General features: G+C 34.4%; 1 protein-coding gene across 1 annotated transcript; it reads right to left on the reverse strand.

Moving 5' to 3' along the window:
- Nucleotides 1-12,940: 12,940 nt before the first annotated feature.
- Nucleotides 12,941-16,354, reverse strand: LOC105262202 (coatomer subunit zeta-1). The gene is made up of 4 exons (XM_059124457.1): nucleotides 16,211-16,354; nucleotides 15,771-16,138; nucleotides 13,763-13,853; nucleotides 12,941-13,188 (listed from the first exon to the last, which is right to left on the reverse strand). The coding sequence occupies exons 1-4, from the start codon at nucleotides 16,226-16,228 to the stop codon at nucleotides 13,141-13,143; spliced, it is 525 nt and encodes a 174-aa protein (XP_058980440.1). The 5' UTR covers nucleotides 16,229-16,354; the 3' UTR covers nucleotides 12,941-13,140.
- Between the last annotated feature and the right edge of the window lie 449 nt (nucleotides 16,355-16,803).

Raw genomic sequence — 16,803 nt, forward strand, 5'->3', positions numbered from 1 at the left:
AAACGTAGATCTCTATATACTATGTTTCGCCAGCGGAGCTAGAACCCATTGCAAACTACAAATACCAATTTTTAGACAAATCCGTGAAAAAAATATGGCAAAAGTCATCAAAATACTGAATATTGGGAGGTACCGTTACATGGCGACTATATCAAAACGTGGACCGATATAGCTCATTTTCAATACCAATCATCCTGGACACAATACAAATTGATTTGCCAAATTTTGAATAAATAATGTGGGCGGTATCGTGATTTCAACAGACGGACAGACAGATGGACGGACATGGTTAAATCGAATTAGAAATTTATGCTGATTATGAATATATATACTTTATGGGATCTAAGACGAATATTTAGGGATGTTACAAACAGAATGACAAAGTTAATATACCTTCCTTTTCAAGGTGAAGGGTATAAAAATTAAGAGGGTAGCGTCTTTCAATTGATCAATACTAACGGTACCTTTTTGTATTTTTCGCGCCCATAAAGGACGAATGTCGGAAAAAACCTCCCACTTAACCAAAATTTAAAAATTCTACCTTAAGCCTTTTCGTCTGCGCATCGATGATGCAATCAGTCAGTCAGATAATCAGTCATTTTAAAATTCATGTTTCGAAATAAATGTACTTTTACGACAGATGTATACCCTCAGCCAATGTTCGATTATTTAACTATATTTTGACTTCTGTTATGATTATTAAAATTGTTGGCCCTCTATTGAGAAGGTTCCGAAGGATTGGGACAATATTGTCCATTTCGTATCGGGCCTTAATAAATATAATATAAATATTGCGACGTGCCACGTTTGGACTATATTGACGACTTTGCTCACTTTATATGGGATGTGATATTTTTTTAGAAAATGTTAAAATCTGCGTGAGATATAGTCGACCGAAGTATTCCATTTTCATACATTACAAGAAAATCGAACATTTATATCCTATTTTATGCGAACTCATAAATTTCATATTCATCTCAGGCTTCTGGGTGAGAGAAATATTTAGATATAGTAATTTTTTCGTCTTGATGGAAGTTTTGAGATGTACCAAGTCTGAATGGAATCGGATGTTAATTTCACGTTTTATGGATATTAAAAATTTTGACCTATTGTGGGGGAGGTACCAAAAGGTGTAGACCGATGTATTCCATCTTCACAGGAGATCTTGTGGTAGTAGAATATTGAGATTTGTGACATTTTAAAAGGATCAGATGCTTATATCGAGTTTTACGAGCTTCATTGGCTACTCCAAATTCTGACTCTTTGAGGGGAAAGGTACCAGAAGGAGTGTACCGATATATCACATCTTCACAGCAGATCTTGTGTTAGTAGAAATAATGGAATGTGTGAAATATTAAGGGAACCGGATGCCTATTTCGGAGTTTATAATCGTTTTTGGTTATTTAAGAAATGGTCCCATCTCTACCATCTTTATAACATATTTTGTGTTGATAGAAATATTGAAATACGCCAAGTCTGAATGGAATCGGATGTTAATTTTGCGTTTTATGAGCTTCATGAATATTCAAAATTTTGAACTTTTGTTGGGGAGGTACAATAAGGAGTGGACCGATATAAACCATCTTCACACCAGACCTTGGGCTAATAAAAAGAATTGTGATTTGTGTAATTTGAAGGCAATCAGACTCTGACGTCACATTTTATAAGCGTTATAATTATTCAAAATTTTGACACTTTGTGGGGGAGGTACTTGATGAACGATATTGTCCATTTTCGCATCTGACGTAAATATTCGGATTTGTTTCTCTTTCTGTGCAGAAAATATAATTTTTGGAAAATTTCGATCTTTTGTTTGGGAGATACCAGAATTAGTGGACCAATATTGCCCATCTCCGAACTCGATCTAAGTTTTATAATAATATTACGATGTACCAAGTTTGGACTAAATCGGATACTCCCTTCTAGAGTTATTGTGCGCACCAGTCAGCCAGATAGATGGACGGACGAACAGACAGATATAGCTTCATCGATTCCAAATGTCCTAAATCGAATTTAGTCCAAAAAGACCTAGGGTCTAAAACCGTTATTTCGATAAGGCAAGTTTTGACTGTATCAAATGATACATAACCTCTCTAGCCATATGGCTGTGGGTGTAAAAATTTTTATGCACTTTCACATTATAGTCTTATGCAAAATCAGTGAGTTTTCAAACATTAGTTAGTGTTTCATTTATATTTTATATGATATACAGATTTTCCACACATTCCAGATGCAGATAATTTCCAGACATTCATGCAAGTTCATCTACTTACAATTACCTTCAAGTTTTCTTTGTGTTTGAGATGATGACGAGGTCCTTTATTGGTTCATTTTTTTTAAATAATATTCCCTTGTTCTTAGGTATTCTAGAGCCATTGTTGAAGCAGATAATCAATCACATTGCATGCACCCCCAAAAAAAATGATACAAAATATACACACAAATACATTCACTTATATATTTTAAATTCAAATAGAACTCATTTCAATAGCATTTTATCAAACTTTGTACCCTATTATAACAAAAACACAACTGTTATACAAAAACATACATTAAACTGCAATAGTTTGTCATAAACAAATACTCTGTGTTATCGCGACGAACATGGCAAGCGCGACGACGAAAAACGACAGCCGTGCTCTACAAAAATGTCAATTAAATAATTATCATATTAAGTACTGGTCGACCAGTACCAATCAATGATTGATGGATTCGTTGAATGTATATAAGTTCTGGATGGATTGCCTCACAATGTCCCCATTTATTAGTTTGTGGAGGCGGCGATGGCAAGCAAAGTGTGACCGCCCACACCTCCCCCTCACACACACTCACACATTATTATCGAAACAATTTGACAAATTTCATAATCAATTAAAAGAGGCAACAACAAAAGTTCACAAAGTCACTTGTTAATCTAGATACGGTGAGATGTACACGTAAGAGTGAATGTGTGTGTGAGCGGTGTATTTTTAAATTTAAGGTTTGAGAGATACCAGAAAATAAATATGTCCAGCATCTGCAAGAATCTACTTGTTTGGCATTTTTTGTTTCGATGTCAAAAAGGGAAATCGTATATCAAGGTAAATTTTTTAAATTCTTAGAGTTCTGGAACAGACCAGATTAGTGTTTATGGGCAAATTTTAGCGATGTCAATAATAAACCAGTAAAGAATGTTTAAAAGTCGGGCGGTGCCGACTTTATGATACCCTACACCCCTTTTACATATTTAGTAGAGCTTGATATAACAAATAAAAAATATAACAGATCTGTTGAACAATATATATGGGAGCTATAGCTATATCTGAAGCGATTTTCACCAAATTTGACACACTTATTTTAAGGCCTAATTTGGTCATATGTTTGGTGCACAAAAAAGGCAAATCAGACGAAGATATATATGGGAGCTACATCCAAATCTGAACCGATCTCGACAAAAATTTAGCAAAGGTATTATTCAGCTGTATCTGGTATATTCCCCAAATATCGTTGTTTCAGAAGGCATATTACGGCTGCGGAGGACAACAAATAACAAATCGGAAGAAGGGAGCTATAGCTATATCTGCCTAATAATCTACATGCATAAATCGACTCAAAATACAGGGTGAGATAAAAAACTGCAACAAAACTTTTATTGAATAAAAGCAAAAAGTGTCCGAAAAAGCATCAAATTTTAGAATAAGATTAGATTTGTTCGAATTGGTCACCTTAGGCAGGAATTATGACCTTCAAACGGCTAATGAAACCGTCACACGCTGCCCGAATGTTGCTGTGCAGTATTTTGACCAATACCCGGCGAAGCGCTTGCTTGAGGTGATCGACACTTTGGTATTTTTTAATTGCCAACCTTGCTTTCCAAAATACTCCAGACACAATAGTCCAACGGATTGGTATCCGGAGATTTTGCTAGCCATTCTTGGGTGGCGCGTGCTGAGTGCTGTCGGAATGTCCAAGGTCTGCGGCCAAAATGTTTGCGTGCCCAAGGCTTTAATACACCCTCCAGAATATTTTCGCGATAATATTCGGCATTTATTCTGGTTAATACGAGCGGAGAGCAACCATCGGCTGTTATGGCGGCCCACACCATCACTATAGCCGGCGCTTGAGTTCTGGTGACCAACCGAAGATGCACATTTTCAGCTGATCTCTTTGGCAAGAAAACACGATAATTTTGTTTGTATACAAACTGCTGGACAACGAATGTATTCTCATCGGAGAAAACCAAATTCGGCATTTGACTACTTTCAGCCAAGCGAAGCAACTCTTTAGCTCTTTTAAGTCTATTTTCTTTCTCTGCTGTTGCGGAGTAAGTTCTTGCACTTTTTGGAATTTCAATGGATTTACCTCGAGCTCATTTTTCAATATTTGCCGAATGGAATATTGCGATATGTTCAGCTCACGAGCCATTTTTCGGCCACTGCAACGCGAACCATTTCTGCTGATGTTGCTTTTTTCTTCCGTCCACTTCCTTGACGTCGGGCTACGCTACCGGTATCACGGTAACTAGCGATGGTACGAGATACAAAAGATTTATTCACATTTAAATGTAGGAGTGCTCTATCGATAGCCACTTGTTGACCGATTATCTCCAATTTCAGTAGGGTTCGTCTTTGGGTCATACAAATGATTTGTGCAAAATTTTATCTGGATCGGGCAAAAAAAGATTCTATGCAGATCATAAAAAAGGAACTATGGGTCTATCTCGTTTCCTTTTGACTGTTACAAACAAATGCACAAAGACATAATACCCTGACCACCTTTTGGTGTAGGGTATAAAAAGCAGTAAGTTCAGCCGGGTCAAACTTTGAATACCCTCCAGCATTTGGAACTAATTTGGAAATTTTGAAAATAAATAAAATCCGTTAAAAATTCTGTTAAAATTGTTTAAATACCAAATATAACCGTTATATTGGGGTCTATAACAAGACGTGGATCTGCATAGGCAACTTTTATCATAAGCTATTACAATATTCAAATACGAAACTTGAAACAACAATCCGGTGAATAATGTAGCTAAAATCATCAAAATACGGAAAATAAAATTCGAAATTTTAAACAATTTCGGTGAATATTGTACCTAAAATCGTCAAAATACCGAATATAGGGAAGTACTGATATATTTGGCCTATACGAAGACCTGGACCCGCATAGACCATTCTCTTTCATAGACTGTAGTTCCCACTACGAACTCTAAATGCGAAATTTAAAACAACTCTGGTGAATGAAATAGTCAAAATATCGAATATCGGGGGTACTGTTATATAGGGGCCATACGATATCGTGGACCTATATATACAATACTCTTTCAGGGGTAAAATACTCAGAAGAAACTCCTTTTGTGGATTTCTAGACAAATTCATTGAAAAATGTAGCTAAAATCATCAAAATACCGAATATAGAGAGGTACCGTTATGTGGGGTATATACAATATCGGATACCTATATAGACAATACTCTTCGAAGGAGTAGAGTACTCAGAAGGAACTCCTTTTGTGGATTTTCAGACAATTTCATTGAACAACTTGGGGGTACCATTGTATGGGGACTATACGATATCGTTGACCGATACAGCTCATATTCGAACGTGATCTGCCTGCAGACAAAAGACTGATCTGTGCAAAATTTTAGCTTCCTTTCTTTATTCGTTTTAACTATAGTGTGATTACAACAGACGGACAGGGTTAAATCATCTTAGAATTTTAGGCTGACGTAGAATATATATACTTTGTTATGTCTAAAATTATTATTACGATGAGTTACAAACGGAATGGCGAACCTTATATACCCTCCATAATATGTATGGTGGAGGATATAAAAATATATATCTGTTTTAATTTTATTAAAAATGAATAATTTTTTATTTATAACCCAAAGTTTTATTGTTCTATAATAGCTTCATTTCATACCCTCACCTTGACACTCTAAGCTTTTAGCAGCCTAATGTCAATTAAATGTTCTCTTTTATCAATACATGTCAAGATATTGCCAATCAGAAGTCTCGTTTTGACTTCTGATATCAGCGATTCCTATATGACACTAGTAATGAAACAGCCATTGCCGACTTTTCTCCGACACACAAACATACATAGATACATTGTTGCAGAACATGAAAACCTTTTATTAAGCAATTTTTGTGAATATTACATCACTTTTCATAAATGTCTTTTATCGGCTGTTTAAAAAATTTAGGAAAATTCCTTCTCTAATAATATTGACGTTTTGCAATTAAACTTAGCATATATTTGCGAATACCTTTATATCATGACCTTGAGTAGAATTTTTGAAAAGGAATATGCCCATGTTTCTTTCCTATATGTGATGTGCATATGTCACTGCATATGTCTATTATGATCAACTCTCTGCTGCGTTGGCCATATGTCTGTTATACATATTATCATAATAGATTTATTTCAATAACGGAAAATAGGAAGTTCTTCCATTTTTGTCTTATTATACCCTCAGCCATATGGGTAGAGAGGGCCAAAACGTGTCTCATCTGCCTTTCTGGCTGGTGCGCACGATAACTCTCGAAGGGAGTATCTGATTTAATCCAAAGTTGGTACATCGTAATGTTCTTTTCAAACTTAGATCGAGTTCGGAGATGAACAATATCGGTCCACTCCTTCTGGTACCTCCCCCAAAAAATGATAACATTTTCAAAGAAAATAATTTACTGCACAGAAAGAGAAAGGATTATCCGACTTTACTCCAACTTTGCAGATCCTAAGTTTTGTATCAGTGCTAGGTCAGGTGCACAAATGGACAATATCGGTCCACTCCATCAAGTACCTCCCCCACAAAGGGTCAACATTTTGAATAACTATAACTCCTATAAAATGTGATGTAAGTGTCCTATTGCCTTCAAATGACACACATCACAATATTTTTATTAAGCCAAGGTCTGGTGTGAAGATGGAATATATGGTACCTTCCAATAAATAGTCAAAATTTTGAATAGCCATGAAACTCATAAAACACGAAATTAAAGTCTGATCCCATTCAGACTTGGCACATCTTAATATTTCTATCAACACAAGATATGTTTAAAGGTGGTAGAGATCAGACCATTTCTTCTGGTACCTCCCCCACAAGGGTCAACGTTTCGAATAACCAAAACGATCATAAAATCCGAAATAACGAAAATAAATAAATATATATTCGTCACAAACCCCATAGAGTATATATTTTCATAATCAACATAAATAAAATTCTAAGTCGAGTTAACGATGTCCATCCGACCGTCTGTCTGATGAAATCACGATACAGCCCACATTCTTTGACGTAGAGCTTCAAAATTCGACACAACAATTTGTATTATGCCTGGGATGGTTGGTATTGGAAATGAGACTATTGGTGCACGCTTTGGTATAGCCGCCATATAACGGTACTTCCCGATATTTGGTATTTTGATGATTTTAGCGTCATTATTCACCGGAATTGTTTCAAATTACGTATTTGGAGTTCGTTATGGGAACTACAGTCTGTGACAGAAAATTGTCTATGCAGGTCCAGGTCTTCGTATAGGCCCCATATTTTAGTACCTCCCTATTCGGTATTTTGACGATTTTAGGTACAATACCCACAGAAATTGTTTGAAATGTGGTATTTGAAGTTCGTAATGGATGCTACAGTCTGTGACAGAAAATTGTCTATGCAGGTCCAGGTCTTCGTATATGTCCCATATATCAGTACCAACATACATTCGGTATTTTCACGATTCTAGGTACAATACATTATCCACCGTTTATTTCAAGTTTCGAATTTGAATATGGTAATGGCTTATGACAAAAAATGCCTATGTAGGCCCACGTCGTATAGACCCCAATATAACGGCTATATTTGGTATTTTTAAAATTTTAACAGAATGTTTTAAGGATTTTATTTTTTGAAAATTTCCAAATTCGTTCCAAATGGTGGAGGGTATTCAAAGTTCGGCCTGGCCGAACTTACTGTTTTTGAACTTGTTTAATTTTATTGAATGAAAGAAAAAATAGATCGGAAATAGATTGGTTCGAATTGGTCACCTTTGGCACGAATAATGACCTTCAAACGGCAAATGAAATCGTCACACGCTGCCCCAATGTTACTCTGCGGTATTTTGGCCCATTCCCGGAGAAGCGCTTGCTTGAGGTGATCGACACTTTGGTATTTGCGGTGTTTGCGTACCCAAGGCTTTAATACACCCTCCAGAATATTTTCGCGATAATATTTGGCATTTATTCTGATGCCACTGTCGATTAATACGAGCGGAGAGCGACCAACGGCTGTTATGGCGGCCCACACCATCACCATGTCCGGCGCTTGACATCTTTGGCAAGTAAACACGATCATTTTGTTTGTTTACAATCTGCTGTACAACGAATATTTTCTCATCGGAGAGAAAGAAAACCAAATTCGGCAGTTCACCACTTTCGACCAAGCGAAGCATCTCTTTAGCTCTTTTGGGTCTATTTTCTTTCTGTTGCGGTGTAAGTTTTTGCACTTTTTGGAATTTCAATGGCTTTACCCCGAGCTCATTTTTCAGTATTTACCGAATGGAATACCGGCCACTGCGACGCGGGTTTGGATCAAGTCGCTTCTTTACTTTTCGAACCATTTCTGCTGATGTTACTGTTTTCTTCCGTTCACTCCCTTAACGTCACTTGTGGTTTTCCAGCCAAATATAAAGAAATCACACAATCACGCTTGAACTCCATTACGAATAACTTTTTTTTGGAAAATTCTCACCGAAATGCTTTTGTACGCTTTTAAACAATATAATGAGCTGTCACAGAAATAATTTTAACAGCTGTCGGACGAGTGGCTTAGAAATGACAGCAGTCTGAAGTTGGTTGCAGTTTTTTCATCTCACCCTGTACATTTGTCAGAGATATTGTGGTATTAGGGAATCGGATTACTTATTTTCAGACCTACAGAAATTCCAAGACATATCCCTCAATTAGCTCTCGTTACTACTCTCTTTGATAAACAAATAAAACTCTATAACAAATTGCACAACTTGCTGCAAACAATTAATTTATCAAAAATACCTATCTACCTACCTACCTATATATGAATGACTTTCTGCCAGCAGATCAAAAACCAAAAGCACGTGTATTCCAAATGATTTAGAGTATTCCCCTAAATATTTGTAATCGCAATTGTATAGACATTTGTGTGAACATAATAACTTTTATAAATTATTTTGTTTTGTTTTTTTCTTTTTGTCGCCTCCATAGTTGGGCGAGGTTTTTTTTTCAATAGTGGAAAGTTTTGACTCCTATTCAAATCAGATTTTTTACTATTTATTTGCCTCAACATTTAATCTATTGGGGTATGTGTCTGCAGCTAGACATCGCAACTAACTTGGCAACTTGAGGGAAGACTTGTTTGTTTGTTGTTTGCGAAAATACCAAATATTTGGGTGTGTTGAGTTTCGCCGAAAATGCGAACTGGAAAACAATCATAAAATGAATTATTGACGGTTGAAATTTTTTTATTGCACCCAGCTAATCGATCATGAATTCAATTTATGATCACATTTGACCAGATTATAGAAGACATTTTAACAAGGAGTCAAATCTAAGCGCCTATAGGCGTTGGACAAAGTTCCTTTTCAAGCAGATGATGTTTTTTTTTTTTTTTTTAAATGCATTGTGCCTACCCTCCAAAACGGGAGCGTTTCTCCAATTAATAACATGTATCATATAGTGTACATGACAACCCAATAATTTGTAATAGTTTCTACAGTAAGTGAGAGCAGGTGCAGAGGGCAGATTTAAAAGTTGTGTCGCCGAGTTTGCGAATTCTTAAGAGAGATTATTTCACATTAAGTATTTTTCAGTATCTGATACAAATTAGCTGTTTGTCAAATTTCACACAATAAAAAAGTTCCTATCTCCAGTTTCTGTGTATACAATGGATTTATAAATATAAATTTGACAATGAGGTTTTGTCAATTGAATAATTAAAAAAAATGTAAACATATATATTCTTAATTCTACCATGATTATACCATTAGAAACAAACAGTTTACTACACAAATTAAAATTTCGATCCGATTCTTCAGCAATTTAAATATGTAACGCATTAATTTTGGAAAACAGCTGTTTCTCTCTGGACTCTTGTGAGTGTTGTTCGATAACTTTAAATACCCTTCACCATAGTATGGAGGGTATATTAAGTTTGTCATTCCGTTTGTAACACCTCGAAATATACATTTTAGAACCCACAAAGTGTATACAGGGTGAGATATAAAAAACTGCAACAAAGTCAGACGCCATATTTTTTACATTTTTTTTTTAATTTTGTTGAATGAAAGCAAAAATGTCGGAAATAGCATCAAATTTTAGAATAAGTTTAGATATGTTCAAATTGGTCACCTTTGGCACGAATTATGACCTTCAAACGGCCAATGAAACTGTCACACGCTGCCTTAATGTTGCTCTGCGATATTTTGGCCCATTCCCATTTATATTCTGGGTCAGCATAAAATTCTATGTTGATTTAGCTATTTCCATCCGTCTGTAGAAATCACTCTAGTTTTCGAACGAAATGCAGTATATAATTTTACTCAAATTCATATTGTGTCTGGTATTGGAAATGGGCCATCCATTACGAATCTCAAATACCAAATTTGAAGCATTTCCGGTGAGTAATGTCGCTTAAATCACTAAAATACCGAAAATAGGGAGGTACCATTATAGGGGGACCTCCCTATTTTCGGTAATTGTCTGTGCAAGTCCACGTCTTCGTATAGCCCTCATATAACAGCACCTCATGATATTCGGTATTTCGATAATATTAGCGACATTATTCACCGAAATTATTTCAAATTTGATATTTGTAATGGCCTAATAGACCCTAATATAACGTAGTCATATTTTTAACCGATTTTATTTTATTGTTTTTTGAAAATTTCCAAATTCATTCCAAATGGTTAAGGGTATTTAAAGTTCGGCCCGGCTGAACTTACAGCCACACAACATTTTTTTTAGCCCAAGGAGGAATCCTATTGAAATTGGTGATTCCGATTAATTGTGTACTAATTGGCCAATATCAGTCCAAATGACCTGAATTTTGGCACATCCGACCGAATTCAGTCTAAAAGTAAGTACATCAAATTTGGTGAAAATCGGTTAAGATATAGTTATAGCTCCCATATATATGTTTCACCCGATTTGGGGATTTAAATCCCTCACATGCGTAATATGCACTCCACAAAAATGGTATTTTGTACCAGATATCAGATACAGTCGATTTAGCCCTGTGATCCTGTCTGTCTGTTGTAATCACGACAGACAGACAGGTCAATGTTTTCATATAATTGTACCTCTCCATGCAGTTTAAAAAATCTGGTGTCTAGATTTCATAACAGCTTCTATCCCTGTGGTAGAATAGTGTATACTTAGGTCCACCTTTTCCAATAGGCCCCATAAAACGATACTTTCCCATATCCATTCTATACAGGTTAACGTTTTTCTTTAGCCCCCATCCTCACTTTCTAACTGGTGGAGGGTATTAAAAGTTTAACTATTTTTTTCTTGTTTTAAGAAAATTTGCAATGTTGGTTTGTGATTGTGATGAATTTTTACAAAGCTTTTGGGAAAATATTCTTAAAAAAATCACGATAGTTAAAAAATTTACCATCTCTGACTAAAAATCTACTTTTATGGATGATAAAATATTTTTAAACATTCACGTTAGTGATTCATTCGGAAAACGGTTTTTATAATATCCATGATTGCGATTCAGATTGTTCTTGAAAATTTTCATTAGAAAACCATTGTGGTTCAGTTAGTCTTTTAAGAAAACTCTTAAAAATCCATGATTGTAGTGCCGACTGTTCTTAATTCGAGACTTAGGAAATCGATTATGACAAATTTAACAAATTTCAGCTCAGATAATCCTTGTATAATAATCTTCAGATTTTTATTTGCGTCTGAACTACACTAAGAGATTATTTTGCTACCAGAAATCATAATCCATAAATAAACGATACGCACAAGTATTTCCAAGAATATAAATTTTAGTTATCGGATTTGTTTTATAAGCCAATCAATTTACTCAAATAATTATTATAATCTAAACGTCGTACTTTGAGAGCCTACTATAAATAATGTGTAGCATAAATATAGCTGCAACATCGCAAATAATGTTGATAATTTCATAATTTTGCATTTTGAGCGTATATCAAATGTTTCATTATATTTTAATTCAATCGTGTAAAATGATAATTTGTACCCATTTATGTAGATAAAATTTATTTATCAATAATTCTTCACCATCACAATGTAGACCATTTCTAAATATAGTTTTGTTTGCATATTAGACATATAAAACTTTTATTGTGCAGCTATAAAAATGTAAGAACAAACGTACTTTTATTCACATTTACGGCACGCCAATTAAATGCTAACAAAAGATGTAAATGTAATAAAAATTGTTTTGTATTGTATTTTATAATCGTTAAAGTTTTTAATGCATTGGTAAATGCTTACAGGATTTTTTCCACAGAATATTGTTCCGCTCTTAAAACACACATCGAATATTCCTAGAAAGTCCAAAAATATCAATGAAAGACCAATTCAGTTGGAAAATGCGATAACTGAATGTTAATACTCAAAATCCACGATTTAGAGTAATGCCCAAAATTAATTTTGACCTAAATTTAAAATTTTTTATAGAAAATCCTCAACGTCAGATAATTATAGTCATTTTTAATTTTTCGTAAAATGCAAATTCTTAACACGTAGGAATATTTAAAATAATAATCACACACATACCACTGAGGCAAAAAAAAAAAAAAAAAACAACAAATCTTCACCAACAAAATATGAACTCATCATAATTTATACAATTTGAGAATTTTGGCATTTCTCTTGGTTTTTATTAAAATTTAATAGCTATTATCTATACATACATATTTACTTTAATATTACAAATTAAGAATATTTAATATGGAGTTTGTTTTTTTTTTTTTCATTTATTATTTGCTTTATAAAAAATCGAATATATTGATGTCATTTAGGGTGAACCAATCCGTATGGGGTGGATCACAAAAACAAAAAAAGAAATACACAATGGTTTGTTTTTAAACTAAGTAAAAATACGAAACTGTAGAATTGTGGTTTGCAAGGCTGTGATTTTGTGAAGTTTGCTATCTTTACTTTAGTATGGACCATTTTAACTGTTCACGAGCTGACTGAAACACCTGGAAATATTTAGAAATTTACAACAAGTTAGCAGATGTTATGAATTATATGTATATATTGATCGGGGATGTTAGTAAGTTGGTAAAGGGCGGATACTAAAGGGTGTGATTATTATTCATAATTAAGTAACGAAAGTTGTAACAAAATTATGTGTTTTACTTAATATCCGCATTTAACCAGGATTTCAGAATTAGTAAATGTGCAAAATACATTAATTAAATAAAAATAAGTACATAATCGATTTTTTGTTTTATTTATTAACTAAGCAAATAATAATACAATTCAAAATGTAATGATTTGGAAAACAAAAAAAAATTAACAAATAATATTTAATGAATAATAATACTTTCCATTACAACAATAATACTACTTGCCAAAGAGCTAAAAATGTTGTTTAAATTAAAAAAAATAAAAGTTAATTCATTCATCATAATGGCTTAACATGTTTTATAGAAAAAAATGATCTACATAAGAATGGTTTATACAATTTTGCACTGTACATAAACTGTGTGAATAAATGTTTAGACTTTTTCAGTCATTCTACCAAAATAGTTGGTTTAAGACGCTAGTTACCTGGGCCACTGTTTGTTCAGCAATGGGAATATCATCATTGCGCAAATCGACCCGTTTCACCACTGATGAGGGATCAGCATCCAAAATAATTCTGTAAAAATAAAACAAAAAGTTTTATTATGTATAATGGTAAGTGAAACTTATTATATACATAGTACAATAAACGGCCATAAGCAACCAAGCCACGAAAACCATTTTATACCGATGTGTTTATGGCTAGAGAGGGTATATATCATTTGATACGGCCAAAACGTGCCTCATCGAAACGACGGTTTTAGACCCTAGGTCTCTTTGGACCAAATCCGTTTAAGGATTTTTCGAGTCGATCTAACGATCTCCGTCCATCGGTCGGTCCGTAAATCTGGCTGGTGCGCACGATAACTCTCGAAGGGAGCATCCGATTTGGTCCAAATTCGGTACATCGTAATATTTTGGTCAATTTTAGATCGAGTTCGGAGGTGGGCAACATCGGTCCACTCCTTCTGGTACCTCCCCCACAAAAAGTCAAAATTTTCATGGAAAATAATTAACTGCATAGCAAGAGGACGGATAATCCCATTTTGTTCAATCTTTGCAAGTCGTGATATTTGTATTACTGCAAGATCGGGTACGAGAAATGACAAGATCGGACTACTTCTTCCAGTAAGTCCAAATTTGGAATATCTCAAACGTTCAAAAATTTCCCAATATTTTTACCATTACAATATCTGGTATAAGGATGGAGTATAGCGGACCATTCCAAAACATTCATAAAATGCGAAATAAGAACCCAATTATTTTCAACCTTTGCAAATCCCAATATTTCTATCCAAACAAGATCTGATGTGAAGATGGGATATATCGCGCCACTCCTTTGAACACCTTCCCCACAAAGAGTCAAAGATTGGAATAACAAAAACGCTAATAAAATGCGAAATATGCATCAGATTCTCTTTAATTTTCGCACATCCCATTTTATTTATTACAAGATAGGTTGTGAAAATGGACTGTAGTACCCATTACGGACTTCAAATACCAAATTTGAAAAAAAACCGGTGAATAATGTCACTAAAATAACCAAAATACCGAAAAATGGAGGTCCAATTATATGTGGGATATACCAAAACGTGGACCTAGCCCATTTTCAATACCAAAAGTCCTGCAGATATATTATACATTTGAGTAAAATTTATCAACATACTTCATTTCGTTCGGATGCTAGAGTGATTTACACAGACGGACGTCACTAAATCGACGTAGAATTTTTTGCTGATCATAAATATATTTAATTTGTGGGGTCTAAAATGTATAATTCGAGGTGTTACAAAAGGTTTCACAAACTTAATATACGGTATACTATACCATGGTGGATGGTATAAAAAATGATGTAGGAACAAACTGATTCCTTCAGCTGTTTCACTTAGAAGAGAATTTTGTATTTATAGCCTTGTTGTTTTAACAAGTTTTGTACAACCAGTCGGTTTTAGGGATTTCCATACGTAGAAACCTACAGTACCGGTAGAGTACAAAATTGTACTAAGTACTCAGAAGAGAATTTTGTAGGATTTGTCTATAAGAACTGTTCCAAGTGCTTGGTCAGCTTTTACATGAATGTTTTAGTTAAGGTTAAGCCTCCTTTCACCTACAAATGGTTTTACATGGAAGGTATTTTTCGGATCCGGATTTCCACTTATAAAAATATTAAGTCCCGACCGGTCATCTCGTAGAAGATCCTACTTAGAAAAAAAACTTTATAAGCGTAAAGACCCACAGCTTGGACTACCTCCACAAAAATGTCTACTATTGGGAGTGTGCATCCAAATGACATTCCATGCTTACAACTTGCTTTCACCACATCAAATTGATGCATTCTGCAGGACATATTTGATTATTGTGGGTGGCTTACATATGTTTTGTTGCGTTACAATCCCATGACGATGTCGAAAAACACATGTACCTGCACATACTCCATCAAAATGTAATTTCACAACGTTCTTTGGTAGGCGCTGTAGACTATTACTTTACTCACCCTCCATCACAAATTTCATCAAATGCCAACATAATGATTTCCAAATTATCCAATACCAAACGTTTCTCGACATTCTTCTTCAGAATCAGACTGATCGAATCATACAGACAATTGAGCACCGACAACAGGATCAGTTCATTTTCATAAGCATTGCCCATCACGTAAAAGAATAGATCCACATTACTCTTGTAGACACACGTCAGACCGTCCAACATTATAATTTCTGTATTGGAACGATGTGTCTTATTGAAGAGATTCTTTTCGAAGGCTTTCTGTTCTTTGACGGTGGACAAGATGTTTTTGTCATAATATTTGGCAATGATACGATTGCCATCGTTGTCCATAATACACATGCCCTTGATAATATCCTGAAAAAGTTAAATATTTTATTAATTAACTTTGTTTTTCTTTATAAAATTCCGATAAAAGTTGTATTTTACCATCATAAATCCGTCCATGGTGTTGATGTTTTTTTGTGTGGCTGGCTCTGATAATTTTTTTCTATTCCGCTTTTGACAGATGAACACGTCAACTACGGCAACTAGGGATGTGTAGGTCGATTTTTGACTAATCGTTTAATCTACTATGAGTACAAAAAATCATATAATATTTTTTGCAGGATATTTTGTCTGCTCCACTATGCCATTTAGAGATGTTTTTCTAGTTTTAAAACTTAAAAGGCAATAGTTGTTGATGTTATGCGTGGAATTATCAAGATCTCTAGATAAACGGATTTTTAACATCGATTAATCGATTCAATGTGAAGCTTTTGATAACAGTCCTCTAGGTACTGTACAAACAGCTTATAATGTCAACGTCAAAAACCTATGGGGCGATTTAATTAGTGGATAACGTATCGCATGTTTCATACTGTCGTTATAAGGAAATTTGATTTGAAACTGTATAAAGCCCACGCTCGAGTATTTTTATAAAATAAATGTTCGGAAATTGGCAAAAAATTATGATTTTTTATGCGAAGAAGGATTGAGAATGACATCGTAGGTATTATTGAATTAATGAAAATCATAATAGT

The sequence above is a fragment of the Musca domestica genome, unplaced genomic scaffold, assembly GCF_030504385.1.
Source record: "Musca domestica strain aabys unplaced genomic scaffold, Musca_domestica.polishedcontigs.V.1.1 29, whole genome shotgun sequence".
Lineage (NCBI taxonomy): Eukaryota > Metazoa > Arthropoda > Insecta > Diptera > Muscidae > Musca > Musca domestica.

Coding starts and splice junctions, on each gene's coding strand:
- LOC105262202 (XM_059124457.1), bottom strand. Junction 13,854..15,770: donor GATGAAATTTGTGATGGAGG/GTGAGTAAAGTA, acceptor TTATTTTTACAG/AATTATTTTGGATGCTGATC. Junction 13,189..13,762: donor CTGAACAAACAGTGGCCCAG/GTAACTAGCGTC, acceptor AAATATTTCCAG/GTGTTTCAGTCAGCTCGTGA.